At 53.2% G+C, this 19,403-nt stretch overlaps 3 protein-coding genes across 9 annotated transcripts; 1 reads left to right on the top strand and 2 right to left on the bottom strand.

Moving 5' to 3' along the window:
- Window positions 1–3,779: 3,779 nt before the first annotated feature.
- CREB3L4 (cAMP responsive element binding protein 3 like 4) lies at window positions 3,780–8,575 on the top strand. 7 transcript variants are annotated; one of them, XM_081825545.1, is made up of 11 exons: window positions 3,780–3,795; window positions 4,191–4,651; window positions 4,708–4,891; window positions 5,075–5,321; window positions 5,478–5,599; window positions 7,028–7,120; window positions 7,258–7,364; window positions 7,486–7,554; window positions 7,656–7,740; window positions 7,885–7,981; window positions 8,105–8,575. In XM_081825545.1, the coding sequence occupies exons 3-11, from the start codon at window positions 4,721–4,723 to the stop codon at window positions 8,296–8,298; spliced, it is 1,185 nt and encodes a 394-aa protein (XP_081681671.1). In that variant the 5' UTR covers window positions 3,780–3,795; window positions 4,191–4,651; window positions 4,708–4,720; the 3' UTR covers window positions 8,299–8,575. The 7 variants fall into 7 exon arrangements, with proteins under 7 accessions (XP_081681671.1, XP_030895189.1, XP_030895190.1 ...); XM_031039329.2 differs by lacking the exon at window positions 3,780–3,795 and having other exon boundaries at window positions 3,967–4,401; window positions 4,720–4,891; XM_031039330.2 differs by lacking the exon at window positions 3,780–3,795 and having other exon boundaries at window positions 3,967–4,401.
- Window positions 8,477–11,736, bottom strand: JTB (jumping translocation breakpoint). The gene is made up of 6 exons (XM_081825550.1): window positions 11,631–11,736; window positions 11,334–11,542; window positions 11,112–11,149; window positions 10,830–10,912; window positions 9,428–9,507; window positions 8,477–9,017 (listed from the first exon to the last, which is right to left on the bottom strand). The coding sequence occupies exons 2-6, from the start codon at window positions 11,414–11,416 to the stop codon at window positions 8,861–8,863; spliced, it is 441 nt and encodes a 146-aa protein (XP_081681676.1). The 5' UTR covers window positions 11,417–11,542; window positions 11,631–11,736; the 3' UTR covers window positions 8,477–8,860.
- A 3,200-nt stretch (window positions 11,737–14,936) lies between these two features.
- RAB13 (RAB13, member RAS oncogene family) lies at window positions 14,937–18,967 on the bottom strand. Its single transcript, XM_006743493.3, has 8 exons — window positions 18,728–18,967; window positions 17,173–17,233; window positions 16,316–16,376; window positions 16,023–16,100; window positions 15,827–15,916; window positions 15,681–15,746; window positions 15,522–15,575; window positions 14,937–15,345 (listed from the first exon to the last, which is right to left on the bottom strand). Exons 1-8 carry the CDS (start codon window positions 18,849–18,851, stop codon window positions 15,268–15,270), a joined length of 612 nt encoding a protein of 203 aa, XP_006743556.1. The 5' UTR covers window positions 18,852–18,967; the 3' UTR covers window positions 14,937–15,267.
- Between the last annotated feature and the right edge of the window lie 436 nt (window positions 18,968–19,403).

Below are 19,403 nucleotides of genomic sequence, written 5' to 3'. Positions count from 1 at the left end.
GACGTGCTCTGGGGGCAATCAGAGGCCGGCGAGCGGGCTGTTGGGGGCGGGGCTTCGAGGGGGCGGGACCAGGGGCTGCGGGCCTGGGGCGCCTCGGGGCGGTAGGACTGGCCCGGCTGGCCGGAAGCTAGAACGCCCGCGGGCGAGGCGGGAGTCCGAGCCCACCCCGCATTCCCAAGTCTTCCGCTCTGCATCGCTGAGGTTTTCTTCCTGGTCTTGGGCAGCGTCTTCTTAACCATCTCTTGGAAGACTCTAAGACCCTTTCCGCGCACCTTGGCGCCAGAGGGAAAACATTCTCTTCTTAGGACTGACTTCCTTGCTTGACTTCCCTCTCCGGCACCCACAACAAAGGAAAAAGACAAGGCAGAATTGGAAAAAGGAAATAGCGAAGAGAGGGCATTTCTTGAAAATCATCCCTTCTTGACTACCAGTGGCCTGAGCGCACTTTTGTGCAGCCTTTCGTCTTCTCTGAGAGTGTGCAGGGAACTGGTGGGACCCAGCACAGGGGTGGCCCAAAACCTGCCCAGTGAAGAGCTGCTCTCAGCTGGCTCCAACTTACCATCCTTACCATGCCTCAGGGCATCTAACAGGGTTCTCTCAAACTCACCTTGAACTCTGCAACTCCTCTCCCCCCAGCCCTGCTGGCCTCCCTTCTCTTTTCTGTTCCTTGATTGCACCAAAGTATTTTCAACTCAGGACCCTCATTGTTTCCTTAGCCTGGATCCTTTTGACCCACATTCCCTGTGCTATCAGAATCTTCTAACCTCATGGGAGGGTAGGATATAAAAGAGGAAATAAAGAAGGGGGCTCAGCCTAGTCTTTTCAAAGGCGAAAAGACCTCATTGTCTCAAGAAGAGGCGGGAGTAATGTCTCTAAGGCTCTGGAAATGGAGGCCAGAAACTTCCCTAAGAAAAGAGGGAATGTGAGGACTTTTTGAGGGAAAGAGCCCAGGAGAAAGGAATCAGATAGGACTCTAAGATCAGGATGTAGGTGAAACGGGATAGTACTGTACCATCATTTAATAATTATTATTGCGTTAATGAAAAAAGATGATCATTGCTGTTCCAAGCTCTTAATTTAAAGATAAAAATTACTGTTAAGAGGAAACTCTGGGGCGCCTGGGTGGCTCAGTCAGTTAAGCATCTGCCTTCAGCTCAGGTCATGATCCCAGGGTCCTGGCATCAAGAGCTTCACATCCGGCTCCCTGCTCAGGGGGGAGCCTGCTTCTCCCTCTCCCTTTGCCCCTCCCCCAGGCTTGTGCGCGCTCTCTCTCAAATAAATAAATTAAAATTTTTAAAATTTTTAAAAATTTAAAAAAGAGGAAACTCCTAATTATTTGAGAGAATATTGTGCAAGCTGCAGTTTGTGGTAAATTATGCTTTCAAGATTATTATTTTTTAAAGATTTATTTATTTTAGAGAGAGACAGAGACAGCATGAATGGGAGGGGCAGAAGGAAAGGGAGAGAGAATCTCAGGCAAACTCCATGCTGAACACAGAGCCTGTCGCAGGGCTTGATCCCAAGACCTGGAGATCATGACCCAAACCGAAACCAAGAGTTGGATGCTTAACCGACTGTGTCACCCAGGCACTCCTTAAAATTATTGATAATTAGTAACATTAACAAGGAATCATGGACTGGGAGACAGGACACCCGGGTACTTGTCCCAGCTCTACCTTAATTTTTTTTTTTTAAGATTTTATTTATTTGAGAGAGAGAGAGTGAGCAGAGAGGGGCAGAGTGAGAGAGAGAATCCTGAAGCAGTCTCCCTGCTGAGGCCAGAGCCCAACTCAGAACTCAATTCCATGACCTGAGCCAAAATCAAGAGTCGGACGCTTAACCGACGGAGCCACCCAGGCACCCCAATTTGTTTTTTTAATATTAATTTTTTTATGTATTTTGTAAAAATTTTTCTTTTTTTTTTAAGACTTTATTTATTTATTTGACAGAGAGAGAGACAGCGAGAGAGGGAACACAAGCCGGGGGAGTGGGAGAGGGAGAAGCAGGCTTCCCGCGGAGCAGGGAGCCCGATGCGGGCCTGGATCCCAGGACCCAGGGATCATGACCTGAGCCTAAGGCAGACCCTTAATGACTGAACCACCCAGGCGGCCCAAAAATTTTTCTTAAAGTAAGGTCTACGCCGAACGTGGGGCTTAAACTCACAACCCTGAGATCAAAAGTGGCCTGTTTCACTGACTGAGCTAGCCAGGCATTCCTCTACCTTAATTTGATGTGTGATTTTTTTTTTTAAAGATTTTATTTATTTATTTGACAGAGAGATAACAAGAGAGAGAGAACACAAGCAGGGGGAGTGGGAGAGGGAGAAGCAGGCTTCCCGCGGAGCAGGGAGCCCGATGCGGGGCTCGATGCGGGGCTCGATGCGGGGCTCGATGCGGGGCTCGATGCGGGGCTCGATGCGGGGCTCGATCCCAGGACCCTGGAATCACGACCTGAGCCAAAGGCAGACGCTTAACAACTGAGCCACCCAGGCGCCCCTGATGTGTGATCTTAAGCAAGTCCTCTTTCCTCTCAGGAACTTGATAAAGCAGGTGAAAGAGGGAAGTCAGATTAGAAGATGATGCCAGAGGTTCCTTCCAGTTCTAATTAATGGAAGCTGATTATATTTTCCTCGTAATCATCTTTGCACTTGCAACCTGCAGGAAGCCCTTTGAAACCTTTCTTGCTCTAGGAAAGATCTAGGCAAGGACAGCTCTTCTTTCCTTCGAGCTCTGCATCGATCTAGGAAGCCTGCTTTGTCTCCTCACTACTTGAGCAGGAATGCAGGAAGATGAGCAGGAAATTTGAGAAAGCCCCCAGCAAGATAGCTTAGTATAGTGCAAAGAATGTAGGCTCAGGCATCCAAACCCTGGTTCTACTTACAGGGTAACCTTGAGAAAGTTACTTCTCTTTTCCAGCTATGACTTGCTGTGAGAATTATATGAGTGATGTGAAAATGCCTGAGCATCTGATAGTTACTCAATAAATATTCAATCCTGTTCCTGTCTTTACCCTCAGCACATACAATTTTCATGAGGAGAATACCAGTTTGAGGGGCACCTGGGTGGCTCAGTCGTTAAGCGTCTGCCTTCGGCTCAGGTCATGATCCTGGCGTCCTGGGATGGAGCCCTACATCGGGCGGGCTCCCTGCTCCGCGGGAAGCGTGCTTCTCCCTCTCCCACTCCCCCGGCTTGTGTTCCCTCTCTCGCTGTCTCTCTCTCTGTCAAATAAATAAAATCTAGAAAGAAAGAAAGGAAAGAAAGAAAGAAAGAAAGGAAGGAAGGAAGAAAGAAAAGAAAGAAAGAAAGAAAAGAAAGAAAGAGAATACCAGTTTGAATTCTGGATCCACACCCCAAACTTTCCTGCTTTATTCAGAGAGGGTAGCTCCATTACTATATTTGAAATGAATTCCTCGCCCATCAGTCACTAGGCCAAGGCAAACAATCACGAGTCTTGGTATTACTACCTTCTAATCACGATCTCTGTCTCTTCATCGGTAAAGTTAGTAAAATATTTCCTGCCCCGTCTACTTCAGAGATTAAATGAGAGAACAATGTTTATGAAAATTTGTGAACTATATAAATGCAGGACACATACTACTGTTGGCAATGACACCCAAATAAGACAAATTCCCACACCAAACCTCAATGCCTTTTTAACCTCTCAGTTTCCCAGCCCCTCGAGCCCCCGCCCCGCCCCGCCAGTTAGCGGAGTCCCGGGAGCGTGGACACAGCAGCCAACGCGAAGATGCAGATTGGGCGCGCCTTTCCGCGCTCAAAGCTCCAGCTGGGCCAACAGGTTAGTCACCCTCGCCCGGGTCCTAAGCAGGGCCCGGCAGTCACGCGGCAAGCGGAAGCAAAGGCGGCCGCTCCTCTACCCCCGCCCCCGCACACCCCGCCCGGCGTCCTCGGAACTTCTCAGCTTCTCCGCACCTGTCCCCCGGACTCGCAGCCGCGGGGCCTCGGTATCCTCCCGGGCGGCCACCGCGGTAGCCCGCCTCCCTCGGCAGCCCCCCGGCCAGTCAGCGCGCAGCCTGCCTCAAGACGGCACTCCCATTGGCTCCACACCCTGCCCCTCAAACCTCTTGCGTCCAATCAGACCCGAGAGTGGAAAGAGCGCCTCGGGACTGGGGTGGGGGGTGCCTCCGCGAGTCTCCGGCGGCCGGGTCGCCGCTTTCCGGTTTTGTTTTCCAGCCTGTCGTGCGCTCGTCTGACACAAGTGACGGCAGGAGAAAAGGCACTTCGTGTGCGCCGGTCACAGCCATCACCGTCCTTCCCTAAAGAGCCCCCAAACTCTCAGGAAGATTTGCTGTCGCTAGGAGAAACAGGCAGAGAGGGCGAGGCTGCCTGTGCCTTCCTTAAGTCCAGTTTGCGGACGCCTAGGCTCCCAACCCCCAGCTCGCAGGTGCAGGCCCCCGCCGTGGCTCCCGGCCAGGGGCAACCCACTTTGCATTCCGGGTGTCAGGCTGGGGGCGGGGCTTGGCTGGGCCGGTCCAGGATGCGAGATCCTGGAAGGAAGAAGAGCGGCGGTGTTCCGGGCAGCCCGCGGGCTGGGCGGGCTTGGCAGGGCTGGACTCTTTGGAGCAGGCAAGGAGGCGGTGGGCCCGTTCGTCTGAAGCAGAGATAAGGCCGGAGGCGAGATCCCCGGGTGGCAGGTGAGGAAGGGGGAACCCAGCAGCTGTGTGGGGAGGGTGCTCTGACCCTCCTGCAGCTCTCCCCGCAGAATGGACTTCCGAACCCCCGACCTGCTGGACGTGTGGCTGGAGCCCCCAGAAGAGGTCTCAACAGGAGCCTTCCTGGAGCTGGGACTCCACTGCCCCCCTCCAGAGGTCCCAGGGACTAAGCTCCAAGAACAGGGGCTTCGAGGCTGGGAGCCCAGCGGGAGCCGTGGCTGTGTGAGTGTGAGGAACGCAGGAGAGGGTGGGCCGAGCCAAGCCCCTAGGGTGGACATGAGCTGTAACTACCCCCATGTCCAAGGACACAGAGGACTGAAATTGAAGCGGGACGGATCTGGGTCTGATGTCAGGTAGCTCTCCAGAACGCTTCTCTGTACACATATACACTCTCTTGTACTGTAGGACCTTCAAGAGAGTGAGCCTGAAGATTTCCTGAAGCTTTTCATTGATCCCAATGAAGTGTACTGCTCAGAAGCATCTCCTGGTAGTGACAGTGGAATCTCCGAGGACCCTGGCCATCCAGACAGTCCTCCTGCCCCCAAAGCACCCAATTCCCCTGCTCTCTATGAGGTTGTCTATGAGGCAGGGGGCCTGGAGAGGATGCAAGGGGAAGCTGGGCCAGCTGTAGGGCTCATCTCTCTCCAGCTAGGTCAGTGTTCTTTGTGGGAAGGGGACAATGGCCTTTCAGGTCCAGCCCTAGTCCTGGGGCTGAGGGGTTTCGCCAACCTGTGCCTCTCCCCAGGCCCTGCTGCCATTAGGGTATACCCTTCATCTCCTTTCTCCTAGCTACCTGTGTCTCCCTCAGATCAGCGAAGCCCACCACTTATGGTGCCTGATGCCTGCACGGTCCTCGAGCTGCCCCTTGATGCTCACACTCACACCCTGCCCAGAGCGGGCACTGTAAACCCAGTGCCTCCTGTGACCCTGGTGAGTCTTCAGTCAGCCAGATCCAGTACCCCTGGATACAGCGATATGTACCCACACAGATGGGGAAAGGGGGCGAGGGAGGGGGGTAACTGATGCTAAACTCTTTGCCCCAATTTTTGTGGGCCTGAAGATCAGAGAGGCATGAGCAACTAAGAGCGGGAAAGGAAAGGGAGACAGAAGCCCTTAGAGGTAAGGTGGTGATAATTAAGGAGAAGGTAGGATGAGGCAATCTGGGGAAAGGGCCTGGGAGAAAGCCCAGAACTTGTGTGCAGTTTACTCAGCCACAGGTCAGAACACGGAGTGGGATGGGCTGCCTGGGAATTCAGCCTGCTCGGAGGCACAAGGTGTAGAAGTTTCTGCTGGAACAACCGTGCAGCTGCGCCCACTGCCCAGGGGGTCACACACCGGGTGCCTTCGGAAGGCTGGCTGCACTGCTTCCAGCAGGGGGGTGAGAAGGAGTCTTGCTCAGGTCACTGTTGACCAACAGTCACTGGAAAGAACTGCTTGTGTGCAAAACATAGGGAACAGGTTCTAGCTTTCCTGCCAGTCTGTGGTTGAAGCTGGGACCAGAGTCCAAGCCAAGCAGCTTAGGATTGAGGGACCTTAAGAAGTCTGATGCTTCTAGGCTTGTGTTCACATCAAAATATTGGGGAGTTTGTGGTTTCAGGGGAGCAAGAAGGGATCATCAGGAAAATGCAAGACAAGAAATGGTTTGGCTAAAAGCCAAAGACCATCAGGAGTCAATAGCAGAAACAAATTCCTTTGAAGTCAACGTGAAGCATAAATATTTCAAAAAGGAGTAGCAGAAAGGCAGCTTACTCAGTTGACAGGCTCAGGTTCATCAGATGTCATCTACCTGCCCCACATACTGTGTTACGAGAAGCTGCTAAATCTCGTGGCTCTTGGGAGTTCTTTGAGAGGAGACAGAGCTTCAGTCTTGAAAGTGGGGCTCAAACCCTGAGGGAAAACCGGTCACTACCCCAGGGAGCTCCCTGAGGTTGACCCTGATGAGACCACACACTCTGCCAAATGGAAGTTAGTGGTCAAAAGTGAATCATTTGCTTGCTGTGAGATTAAGCAAACCCCACCTTAGTGAGTTCCTCCCTGTCTCTAAAAAACCCTTAAGGTCTGGGGAGGTGTAGACCAGAACAAGCCCTCCCTAGTTTGCTCAGAGTGCCAAGGTCCTAAGTCTGGGGGCAAAGGATGTAACACAAGCCCTCTTTTCTCCCTTCATAGCCCCAGGAGGCCCCTTTGGCTTGGTCCAGAGCCTGTCTGAATGAAGGTCCCTTCCCTCACCTCATTTTCATGGTTACTTATTCCTTAGTGCAAATGAGAAACTCTCCCCTGAAGGCATGCAGGGGGAGTGGCCTTGGGTGATGGGAAAGGGAAGACCCTCTCCCCCTCTCATTGATCTCTGTTCTCCACCAGCTGCCCTGTCAAACCTTGTTCCTGACAGAGGAGGAGAAGCGTCTGCTGGGACAGGAAGGGGTTTCCCTGCCCACTCACCTGCCCCTCACTAAGGTAACATGCTTCCCCAAAGGGCATCCCAACCCCAACCCAGTGGCCCCATCATGGCCCCTGAAGAGCCAGGATTACAGGGGCAAGTGGGGAATTGAGGGAGGTTAGGGGCCCAGGACTGACACACCCTGGGCCCCTAGGCAGAGGAGAGGGTCCTCAAGAAGGTCAGGAGGAAGATCCGTAACAAGCAGTCAGCTCAGGACAGTCGGCGACGGAAGAAAGAGTACATCGACGGGCTAGAGAGCAGGTATGTGTGGACTTACATGTCTGGCCCCCTGTGGGCCATGTCTGGGCATCCTTCCTTACCAAGGCAGGCAAGGTCAGGGACCACCTGATTGTAGACTGTCCTACCTTTCCACACTCCCTAGGGCGGCTGCCTGTTCTGCACAGAACCAGGAACTACAGAAAAAAGTCCAGGAGCTGGAGAGGCACAATATGTAAGTGAAAGCATAGTGTGCGCCCCCGGGGGGGGAAGGGCGAGTGGCACACAGGGGCACCAGCTCCCAGGAGAGCTGATTCTTCATTCCTCCTTCCCCAGCTCCCTGGTAACTCAGCTCCGCCAGCTGCAGATGCTCATTGCCCAAACCTCCAACAAAGCTGCCCAGACCAGCACTTGTGTTCTGGTACTCTCTACTTTCCATCTCCCCCCACTCCCAACCATATCCACCTTCCCATCCCTGATGATTCCAACTGCCCTCTGTTCATGCTGCCCTTGGGTCTCTTCCTTTAGTGTCCCCACAGTCCAAGTGTCCTTTTGCTTTCTCCAGATCCTTCTTTTTTCTCTGGCTCTCATCGTCCTGCCCAGTGTCAGCCCCTTGCAGGGTCTCCAGGAAGCTGGGACTGAGGATCACCAGCCTCATGGAGGTGAGGCAGGGGCAGGGTGGGGTTTTCCAGGGTAGTCAAGAGGTGGGAGGGAGGTCGTGTCCTGTCTAGGATCCCCCACCCACGGGAGCACTCTGTTACTGCCCTTTTTCTTTCACCCCACAGTGATTTCCAGAAATATCCTGACTCACAAGGACGTGACAGAAAATTTGAAGACCATAGTGGTAGAGTCCAGATTGGAGGAGCCACCTAGGGTCAAGGGTGTAAATAGCTCAACAAGGACCCTGCTGGAGAAGATGGGAGGGAAGACAGACCCCAGTGGGCATGCCAGAACTGGCCTGCATGCAGATGAGATGTGAGCTGGAACATTTCCCAGCCCACTTCCCAGCTGCAATAAGGAATCCAGGATTCCCCCATGGCTCTGGTTCCCCCTGGGATTCCCATTCAGAGTTCTTTGGCCTCAGGGGTCTGAATCATTTCAAGACCTCCTAAGCGTCTGTACCCCAAGGCCCAGGCTATGTGAGGAGGCATTTCAGATACTTTTGTTACACATCTGCAATTTTATTTTTTCTTTGGGGTTAGGGTTGGGGGAAACAGAGGTTTTGGCTGAGAAATAAAACTTTTTTGCTGAAATTATATCCTGAAAATTTTAAATAAGTACCAGAAAAAGGGGAAGATAGGTAGTTGGTAAACTGGGGCCTAAAGTTGCTATTCCATTTCTGCCACCAGAACTTCCTGTCCCAAACCAAATTATAATAGAGAAGAAAACTATTCTATACTTTGCTCGTTAATGATCTAGACAAGAGACAGAGAAGGAGGTGCCACCACAACTTCCCAAGAATGAAGGGCACAAGTCCGTTCATTCTACTGTCTGTGTTCGAGGTACAATCCCTAAGACCCCTATCAAAGAGTGGAAAGTAGCTATATGGACTCGATTTGCTTCCGGACCTTTTCCAGAGCTTTTCTGTCCAGCTGTCGCTGACGAACGATGACAAGGCAAGCGAAGACCAAGGCCACACCCACAATGGCCCCTTCAAATTTCCAGAATAAGTGTTGTTCCATCAGAGCTGAGCGGCAGCTAAGAGCAGGAAGAAACAGTTATTCCCAGGGAAGGCTGGACCACCTCTCCCTCCAATCTCCCTTCTAGTAAGGCCTAACCAAGATACATCTGAGGGGAAAGGAGGAAAAGCCACAGTCAGCCTTCTAACATGTTTCCCCTACACAAATCCCACTCAAATATATTGTTCAACTTATTTTCTAGTGAGGTAAACAAAGCTAGTATTAACCAATTCTACTGATGAGAAAATAAGACCAATGATATAGTGCTGAGAAGTAGAGCTGGAACTTGGGTTCAAATACTTTGGTTCCCCCCTCTTCCAATATACCACACTACCTCCAGTCAGAAAGATGTGAGACTATTAGTCTGCCTAAAATCACAAGAACAGAAGAGGTGATCTAGGAGGTTTCAAGATGAGAAACAACACTTGCCTTTTGAATTCACTCCTCTTAGATGAGCTGCATGTGATTTTCTCCACATACCCTGTGGAACCACATTCAGGGGTGGTTTTCTGTCAGGAGAAAAGGACCAAAGCACATGTCAGGTAAGGGCAGCAGAAGCAGAAAGAATGCCATTCAGAAGGGGCAGGTGTCCAATTGCTACGGCTCAGCGCTGGTGGGCAACAGAGAACCAACAAAGAGTTCTAATGGGGATGGTGGATATATTGGTTGCATGATGATAAACATATTAGAAAGAACACTTTAGAGGGGCGCTTGGGTGGCTCAGTCGTTAAGCGTCTGCCTTCGGCTCAGGTCATGATCCCGGGGCCCTGGGATTGAGCCCCACTTTGGGCTCCCTGCTCCATGGGAAGCCTGCTTCTCCCTCTCCCACTCTCCCTGCTTGTGTTCCCTCTCTCGCTGTCTGTCTCTCTGTCAAATAAAGTCTTTAAAAAAAAAAAGAACACTTTAGAAGCAATAGTCTAAGAGAAACAAGGACAGGTTCCAGAGCTTACTGGATTAAAAATGATCATGACTGGGGTGCCTGGCTGGCTCAGTCAGCATTTGACTCTTGATCTCAGGGTTATGAGCTCCAGCCCTACATTGGAGTAGAGCTTACTTAAAATAAAATCTTTAGGGGCGCCTGGGTGGTTCAGTCAGTTGGGCATCTGCCTTCGGCTCATCAGGATCGGGCCCTGCATCGGGCTCCCTGCTGGGCCAGAAGCCTGCTTCTCCCTCTCCCACTCCCCCTGCTTGTGTTCCTTCTCTAGCTGTCTCTCTCTGTCAAATAAATAAATAAAATCTTTAAAAAAAATTTTTAAAAAAATGAACATGATGATTAGCCAAATATTACCATTAACTTAAGAAAGGTCACATTTTCAGAGGGAAAACAAATTCAGATGTGGACATACACTGAGACTGCAAGGAAAAATACAAACAGACGTTGCAAGGGCACACTGAGACTGAGCTGATAAAACAAAAACGGGAGAGAGGGGCGCCTGCGTGGCTCAGTGGTTAAGCGTGTGCCTTCGGCTCGGGTCATGATCCCGGGGTCCTGGGATCGAGCCCCGCATCGGGCTCCCTGCTCCGTGGGAGGCCTGCTTCTCCCTCTCCCACTCCCCCTGCTTGTGTTCCCTCTCTCACTGTGTCTGTCAAATAAATAAACAAAATCTTTTTTTTTTTTTAAAGATTTTATTTATTTTTTTGACAGAGAGAGTGGGGAGTGGGAGAGGGAGAAGCAGGCTTCCCGCCGAGCAGGGAGCCCGATGCGGGGCTCGATCCCAGGACCCCGGGATCATGACCCGAGCCGAAGGCAGACGCCCGACTGAGCCACGCAGGCGCCCCTAAACAAAATTAAAAAAAAAAAAAAAAAAAAGGAGAGAGAATAAATACTCACAGCCTGGAAATTAGAACACTGAGCACATTCTTCCGCCACCACAAATTCTTCCACCAGCCAGCACGGCAAATTTGAGGTGCTCACTAAGAAGGGAGAGAAATGCCAGCCCCGGGTTTCATTCAGAAAACATCTCTCCCAAAGGTGCTGCCCACCCAACTTCTCAGCACAGTTGAACGCTTCCTTCCACGTGGCGCCACCCGTTTCCCACCTGTGCCCCCGCTAAATGGGAGGATGTCAAAAGAAAACACTACGGGGGTGTCGAGTTACCACACCATCACCCACCTGACAGCTGCTCCGCCCGCACGGGAGCCTCGGCTTGGCTGCAGCCGGAGGAAGGAGGGTGGGGGTGGGGAGGCACGAATCAGAAGCTGGAAAACAGGGAAGTCCCCACCTCCGCGGTGCAGGATCACGCACTCCCTCCCCGCCCCCCACCCCTGCCCCCAGGGGCGCGGACGACGCGATCCTCCCGCCCCCTCCTCGCCTCAGCCCTCAGCCTCTCCTTACCAGAGCTTTACGGTGAAAACGCAGAGCAACCAGCAGAGGTGGCTGCCCTGGGGGAGGCCCCGCCTCTGTCCGCCCGCAGGCATGGAGTGCTCGGTGTCGCGCGGGTCGGGACGGAGGGACTCGCTTGACTGGCCTTGTGCCTCCGTCGGAGCGCTTACACGGCAGCCTCCGGGAGGTTCCAGGTCACGGCTGCGAAATGCTGGGACTGCCTATCAGGGCAAAGGCGTTACTGGGCCGTCCCCATGCCCACGGCAAGAAAAGCCAACGCGCGTTTGTGGGACTGGGCTGTGAGCTCACTTCTTCGGACCCGCACGGCCCTCGGGACAGGCGGCGGGGCGTACGGCCTAGCGCCCCGTGCCCGCCGGGGCCGTCCCCGCCGCGGCCATCTTCCCCGCGGAGGATGCCGGGCCCGCGGAGGGCGTGGGGGGGAAACGCCGCAGCCGCGGGGGATGCCGGGACGGGGAGGGTTCCAGCGGCCGGGCCGCTCGGCGCAGGCGCGCGGGTTGCGGCCGGCTGGGGTCCGCGGGCCGACCTCGTGCCGCTCGCCGGGGTTCGCTGGGACCCGGGCCTCGTGTGGCGCGAGGCGCCCCGGGCAGTCGCCCGTCGGCCCGTTCTGGGCGGGGTGAGCAGCGACACGGAAGGAGCAGTCCGTCGCTGCCTCCGAAAACGCTGGGCTTGCCCGTCGAGCCGCCGCCTGACCCCCGTCCTGCCCCGACGGTCCCGGGGGCGAGGCGACCCTGCGCCTTCTCCTCCCGAGGCGCGGTGTCGTCTTCTCGCGTGCTCGTTTATTCTTAAGTAATTTTTTTGCGTGATCCCTGCGCCCCACGCGGGGCCTGAACCCCGGCCCCGAGGTGAGGGGCCTCCCGCTCCCCCGGCCGCGACGCCGGCGCCCCGGGTCCGGCTAATTCCGGACTGCCCCCGGGACTGGGGCTCTGATGAGCTCCTCCGACCTCCGCCCTCCGGCTCCCGCCCGTGGGAGTCCCGGGAAGAATCGAGGCGGGACTTTCCGGCGCCGTCCGCCTCTCGGTAGTCTCTAAAATGGAAAGGTTAATGCGCAGTTTCCAGGGGTTTTCGGCGAGATGCAAATGAAATGTGTAGTTAAGTATTTCCTTTATCCTCTAATTGCATTGGGTCCCATTACTATCCTACTTTTTGAATTCAACATTTAGGTCATTTTGGTCTTCAGTAATCCTGAGGAGTCCGGTGTTGTCCCTGTTTTGTAAGTTCAGAGTAGAAGTGATTTCCAAGGTCACCCAGCGAGTGAGTGGGAGAGCCCAGACGTTCAATTCCAAGGCCAAAGATTCATCCCTGCTTTCCATCCACGTGGAGTTAAACCTCCATACGGATGTACCCAGAATTGCAGAGGCTTGGCCTGCACTCTGGGTTTATGCTTTACTGCCTGGTACTAGTCACTACCGAACTCTGCCTGTATTTTCGTCCTAATTTTACATATACGTAGGTTTACAGCCTCCCACACAATCAGACCGTGTAAGTTCAAGGAGGTACTTAAATTCATATAAATATGGTCACTAATAGTAATCTGTCCCCCACTTCTCAAGATGAAAGGGCTTGTCCCCAGACTTTTTTGTTAGCCCTACGCCACATTCTCCTGTCTCAAGAAGTCTTCCTAGCCTAAATACAACAGCTGCTCCCTCCACCCCACAGCCCTAAGGGCTACAGCACTTCATTTTAGGATTAAGAGTATAACCAGTGCTATGTCCCATGAATTCTGTCTTCCCATCAGATGTAGAGCTGGCCCCTCAAGAGCAGAAACAATCAGACTGTGGAAAGGTCATTATTAGGTGGGAGTTGAGCCTGAGCTTTACTTTTCTTGTGACTATTTGCTCATTCAAGTTACTGTTTGTGCATGTCAATAGTTGTATGTTACAGGAAGTAGGTGTGAGTATTTTCCAGTAGCTTTTAGGAAAGTTTGGCTGAAATCTTCTAGCATCCTGTTACTACTTCTTATCAAATCTGACCAGGGCTCTTGACAAGCTATGAGAGTCGTAAGCTCTCACTTCCTATAGGTGTACCAAGCAACTGAGTAGGTCTCTACACTGAAACTGGATTTTAAAACATCTGCTCTGGGGTGTGATGAATATGTCAGTCAGTGTTCTTCCTGGGATTCACAAAATGCAAGCCTTTCCTCATAACCTTGAGCAAAGCACACCAGCTGGACCGTTGACTACGGAGCCTGGGCCTGATCTTTACCCCATAAAAGTTTGGTAACACATGTATCCAGTCATTCCGCAGTTCTTCTCCCAGCACGGTCAGGCTTTTTCCTGGTGTTGTGTTTTACCAACAAACAGCAGCACAGAAAGCTTTGCTGCTGACCCCAGGTTGTGCCATCCATTTCCATGCCACAGGTGTGGGGATTCCTGAAGTGCCTTGAACTTCCTATCTGTAAATTAAACTTCTAATGGTATTTTGTGTAAGCCAAATGTGATATTTTCATTAATCCTGATAAAATGTCATCTGTGAGAGAATTCTGCTGTTTAGAAACTACTGTGCAAAAAAAAAAAAAAAAAGAAACTACTGTGCAAGGGTCCAAGGGGGCTGTGTATGTTTATGGGGACTGTGCCTCAAGCCTGAGTATTTGGGTGGTGGTTCTTTTGCATGCCTGCAGTTTGCCTCTTTCTTATTCAGTACTTAGGAGCTGTTTTTGTTAAAATTTGCTTGTCCTTCTTGTAAGTTCCACCCAAACTTGACCATTGTGTTTGGCACAAACTAAATGTTCAGTAAAGATTTATGACTCGGGGGTGCCTGGGTGGCTCAGTCGTTAAGCTTCAGCTCAGGTCATGATCCCAGCGTCCTGGGATCGAGTCCCGCATCAGGCTTCCTGCTCAGCAGGTAGCGTGCTTCTCCCTCTTCCTCTGCCTGCCTGCCTACTTGTGATCTCTCTCTCTGTCAAATAAATAAATAAAATCTTTAAAAAAAAAAAAAGATTTATGACTAGGGTGCCTGGGTGGCTCAGTCAGTGAAGCATCTGCCTTCGACTCAGGTCATGATCCCAGGGTCCTGGGATTGAGCTCCGCATCAGATTACCTGCTCAGCGGGAAGCCTGCTTCTCCCCCTCCCACTCGGCCCTTGTGCGTGCGCGCCCTCTCTCTAATAAATAAAACTTAAAAAAAAGATTTATGACTAAATGAACTTCTTCCGTGTCTCATCTTCCTCATCTATAAAAGTGGAAAATAATGCCTACCAGCTACCTAAAAGGATTGCTGGCGGAATCAGAGATGCTTGAAGAAATCACAGGATAAACAATACCAGGTCCTGTTATTTCCTCGAGTCTAGGGCTGTCACTCCCCTGGGAAGGCCTAAGAGTCCTCTGGAAGCCAGGCAAGGCTTTGCCCATAAGGATCTCCAGGTTCAGAGGACCTCTTTGCTCTTTTCTTCATCCATTCAGGGACAGGTCCTGGTGTCACAGGAACCCAGCCCAATTCTGGCAGCCCAACCACCTTAGAGGTAGGAATGAGGTCTGATGATGAAAGTCACCCAAACCAGGGACCTTTGTGTGGGTGAGCAAGACCATGCAGAGTCATAGGGTCAAACCTAGAGGGTGAGGTGAGCCAACCTCTCACACAACCTGATCCTAAAACCTGATCCAGTAACAACAAATCAACTGTTTATTTACATTTATGTCTGCCCTAAAAGCCCAGGGAAGGTCTGACCCCCAGGGCCGGTTCTTTCCTTCTCCCGTCTCTTCCTAACCCCTCATCTCCTTTCATTCCCTCGCCTCTCTCTCCTCTTTGCCTCTCCTTCCCTCTCTAGTCTACCTACTTTCCTTCTCTTGCCTTCCCGTGTTCTTCTCCATTTGCTCCCTACTCTTCCCACCATCTACCTACCTCTAGCCCCTCCAAGTCCCACCTGCTGTTTCTCCCCTGCCCACCCACAGCCCTGCCTCCCTCAGGTTCAGCCTCCGGGCCTAGGGTCCTCAGCCGAGGGAGCACTTGCTGGTGTTCTTCTTGTCACAAGCTTTCAGGTCAGTGCCAGGGGGCTTGTGGCTGTTTCCCTAGAGGTGGAAGGGCACCGGGATCAGGGTGACAATAGCTGGCTGGGGTCTGAGACTATACATTGTTCGAAGGGGACCCACCCTGGGGCGGTGTTAGCACTACTCCCCTCCTGGGGTGTCACTCCTAACACATACACGTGCACACAGCTGTGCCCAGTCCAGCAGAACCAACTCACCGGTCTCCGGCCTCCTGACTTGAGCAAGATGTCCCGGGCCAGGGAACTGAAAGCCTGATGGGGAAAGCAGTGAGTGGTGAGAACAGGCTGGAGGGGAGGACGGGCTTGCTGTCCAACAGCCACCTCTGGGAGTGGGGGTGGACATGGGGGGTGTCTCACCTCATCCACATTTGTGCTGGATTTGGCACTTGTCTCGAAGAATCGGATCCCATGCTCCCGAGCCAGCTGCGAAGTGGAGGGAGAAGAGAGGTGGGTAAAGGGTAGAGGCCCCCTGGGATCCAACTCTGTCGTGGCCCGGCCCTCACCTTGACAGCCTGCTCCTTCTGCACCTTCCTCTTGGCCTCCATGTCACACTTGTTCCCCAGCAGCAGGCGTTCTACCCCAGCGGAGGCATTCTGGAAGCAAAAGGGTAGGAAGGGTAAGATAGGTCCTGCTCACCTTCACGGTCCCCTCACCCTCCAGGTTCTACCTAGTCTCCTGTCTTTTCAGGAGGGTCTTTACCTCTTTGATGCTTTTCATCCAGTTCTGAATATTCTCGAAGGATTTCTCATCTGTGATGTCATATACTAGGATAATGCCCTGGGGGATGGCAAGGGTTCACCATGGAGCCTTGGGCCACATTCCCCCATTTCGGCTTCCCCAAGTTCTACCCGTGAAGCTACCCATTAGTCCATGTGGGGCCCTCCACCTCCCACACTGTGCCCCCTCCCCTTTTCCCTGCCCAACCCCTGCCCCTGGGGACTCATAAACCTCCAATCTATTGCCTCACCCCTGTCCAGACCCACACCTCGTACCATGGCTCCACGGTAATAGGCAGTGGTTATCGTCTTGAATCGCTCTTGGCCAGCTGTATCCCTGAAGAAGTGGAATATTTTGTGGGGCAGGAGAGAGGGGATCATTCTCCAAAGAGAGAATTCCCCCTGCTAAGAATTTAGCTCTCGTGACAGGGTGGGGCTGAAAGGAATAGAATCAGAAAACAGTAAAGCGGGAAGAGGAGGTAGGACGGCTGGGAGATGACACAGACCTAAGGAACAAGGTCTTTCAGTTTATCTGTTGAACACTTACTCTGTGCCAGGCGCCATCTTCGCCCTACCCTTGTGAGACGCATTATATGGTCCATCTTACAAACGAGGACAGAGATTTCAAGAGGCTAAATAACTAATAAACCTCATTCTGCAGCAGAACCAGAATCCAAACCACAATCTGCTCTGATCTGTTGCATTCTACAGCTTCTTCAAGCCAGCAGCCACTTCCACACTTTCAGAGTCTCCAGCTTCTTATGGCAGGACAGCCCTCTATCCTCAGCTTTCTGGGCCTCCGTCATTCACAGACTTAAAGTCTCCATTCTGCTACTTACTGTGTACCTGCTTCAATGCCATTTCCATGTGGCAGCCCTGCACACAATTACTGTCAAGTTCAGAGAATGCTCTGGAGCTGGGAGAGGCAAGAGAGTTAGAAAACAGCTGAAAATAGTTGAGCGAGCTGGAAGAAAGTGGGAAGGATGACGTTTGAGTGAGGTGACAGGAAGTGGCCTGGGAGAAGTACCGGAAGGAGCGGTGGGGAGAGGGAGAGAGATGAAGCAACATGGGAGGGAAGCGGTGCTGGAAGGGAAATGAGGGAATGTGCCCAGCAGTCCTAGGGGTTCACTCACCAGACCTGCAATTTGATCTTCTTCCCCTCTACATCCACAGTGCGGATCTTGAAGTCAATTCCTAGGAGGGGAGGGCACACACTTAAGTTGAGACCGTGTGGGCACGTAGGGTGTTCAATGGGAGACACGGGAACGGAGCAGCCCCAGTGCTAGGAATTCTGCAGGCGGGTGCACTTGGGAAGCAACCTTGTTGCAAGCGTAAAAGAGAATTTTCTCAAAGCTGTATTTGTCTAGTAAGCATATTGTTTTTACTGAGATGTTATGGCTCTGGGAGGGGGAGGTGATGGAAATTCAGTGTCTCCCTCAAAATATGACTTTCAGATTCCTCTTCCCTTCTGTTTTCCCAGAACCCTGTACTCTCAGTGCTCCAGCCACGCTCCAGCCACCCTCCAGCCCGACAGAATAAAGAGCCAGGAAAGAGGTAATGATGCCAGTTTGTGTGAGTTAACTAGCAGGCCACGCTTGCAAGCAAGAAAGAGTCCTCCTGAGACTGAACTAGGAAAGAGGGGCATTTTCTTTCCCTTTTCTTTTTTTTTCTTTTAAGATTTTATTTATTTATTTATTTGACAGAGAGAAAGCTAGAGAGAACACAAGCAGGGGGAGTGGCAGGCAGAGGCAGAGGGAGAAGCAGGCTCCCCACAGAGCAGGGAGCCCGATGTGGGGCTCCATCCCAGGACCGCAGGATCATGACCAGAGCTGAAGGCAGACACTTAACCGACTAAGCCACCCAGGTGCCCCTTTCCTTCCCTTTTCTAACCAGAATTGTTTTGAGACTCCCCTTGTTTTATTTCCCAGGCCAGAGGAGATGAAGAAAGACAAGAAGGGAGAAGGGGAGGCAGTGTTCTTAGTGGAAATGTGGGCACCTCCCCAGAGCCTGTTGGGAGCCCAGGGAGGAGGCTGAGTCACCAGGCTGACTCAGAGCCCCCAAAAGTACCCCCACTCCCACCCTCCTTGCCTGGCTGACGGCATATTCACCATCCCAGTCCTTGGGTCACCCTCCAGCACAGACAGCCACTCTGTTCCACCCTGCCCACCTCCATTAAGTTGAGGGGCAGGGAGACTGGGAAGTGGTAAGGTGGGGATGCAATGGGAGGGTTTGAAACTCAGCAAGACAGAAAGAGGCTAATGGAATTGGAAAGCATGTTCAGGGAGAGGGGGTACAGGAAATACAGAGAGGGTCAAGTGTTCTAGGCGAGTGGGGGTGAGGAAGAGATGCGCAGCGGGAAATAGAAAAGGGTTCATGTGGATTTGGGGAGATGAGGGAGAAGGATGGTACCAGGAAAACAAGGGGTTGGCACAACGGAGAAGTTACCTGGAGGCCTCAGAGAGGTTAGAGGTTGGGTACCATCCAGAGAGATGTGCGGGGGATGGGTCTGAGACAGGGGCTGAGAGTTTAGAAGCCTCCCTCTGGGGGACTGAAAAGTGGGGCCACTAGTAACCTGGGAGCCTGGGGGATCTGGGAGTGTGGGACAGGCCAGCGGGCTCGCCGCCGGTGGAATGCAGGGGTGAGGGCCTGGGGGGAGCCGGGGGCCTGGGGCACGGCCGGCGGGCTCACCGATGGTGGAGATGTAGGTGTTGTTGAAGCTGTCCTCTGCAAAGCGAATGATCAGGCAAGTCTTGCCCACCCCCGAGTCCCCGATGAGCAGCAACTTGAAGAGGTGGTCGTAGGCTTTGGCCATGGCGAACACTGGGGAGCCGGGGGAGGCGCCTGTGGGCGGGACCGCAGGGCTGGCAGACGGAGCGGCCGGGAGCCCAGGCCAGGAAGAAGTTTTCCTCCCTCTCCGCCCAGGCTCCGGGAAAGAGGGGAGGCGGCCCTGCCGTGGGCCCCACCCCCTGGCCGCCCGCCCCTGCCCCGGGACGGCCGGGCACCTCCCGCTCGCCCGCAATCCGCGCCAGGGTGGCTGTGAAGGCGGGGGCGCCGCTGCCAGCCACACGGCCCACCGACGGGGGCGCCTCAGAATCTGGGGGATGCAGGCTGAAGGCGCGGCTGGCACTGGGGGCTCACCACAGCGGGGGAGCTGAGCCAAGGGACCCCAGGTCCACTCAAAGGGTGGACGCCTTTGGGGCACTTCTGGGCTCCGGGGTTCCCAGCCCTCAGGTCCGGCCCAGCTCCCTGGGAACGCGGCCGGACGCCCTGGAGCACCAGCCACTTGTGGGGACGGTCTGCCCCCTGGTGGACGGCGTGGAAAGGTATCCCCACGGGCCCGAGACACACACACACACACACACAC

The sequence above is a fragment of the Leptonychotes weddellii genome, chromosome 6 (genome assembly GCF_054177405.1).
Source record: "Leptonychotes weddellii isolate Sample4059 chromosome 6, ASM5417740v2, whole genome shotgun sequence".
In the NCBI taxonomy this organism is placed as follows: domain Eukaryota; kingdom Metazoa; phylum Chordata; class Mammalia; order Carnivora; family Phocidae; genus Leptonychotes; species Leptonychotes weddellii.
This window is presented reverse-complemented; position numbering and strand designations above follow the sequence as displayed.

Coding starts and splice junctions, on each gene's coding strand:
- JTB (XM_081825550.1), bottom strand. CDS start 11,416: ATGCCTGCGGGCGGACAGAGGCGGGGCCTCCCCCAGGGCAGCCACCTC. Junction 11,150..11,333: donor GTTTTCACCGTAAAGCTCTG/GTAAGGAGAGGC, acceptor CTCCGGCTGCAG/CCAAGCCGAGGCTCCCGTGC. Junction 9,018..9,427: donor AAGAGGAGTGAATTCAAAAG/GCAAGTGTTGTT, acceptor TCCTGCTCTTAG/CTGCCGCTCAGCTCTGATGG.
- CREB3L4 (XM_081825545.1), top strand. CDS start 4,721: ATGGACTTCCGAACCCCCGACCTGCTGGACGTGTGGCTGGAGCCCCCA. Junction 7,555..7,655: donor GAGCTGGAGAGGCACAATAT/GTAAGTGAAAGC, acceptor CTCCTTCCCCAG/CTCCCTGGTAACTCAGCTCC. Junction 7,982..8,104: donor GGATCACCAGCCTCATGGAG/GTGAGGCAGGGG, acceptor TTCACCCCACAG/TGATTTCCAGAAATATCCTG.
- RAB13 (XM_006743493.3), bottom strand. CDS start 18,851: ATGGCCAAAGCCTACGACCACCTCTTCAAGTTGCTGCTCATCGGGGAC. Junction 17,234..18,727: donor CACCTACATCTCCACCATCG/GTGAGCCCGCCG, acceptor CTCCCCTCCTAG/GAATTGACTTCAAGATCCGC. Junction 16,101..16,315: donor CCTATTACCGTGGAGCCATG/GTACGAGGTGTG, acceptor GCCATCCCCCAG/GGCATTATCCTAGTATATGA.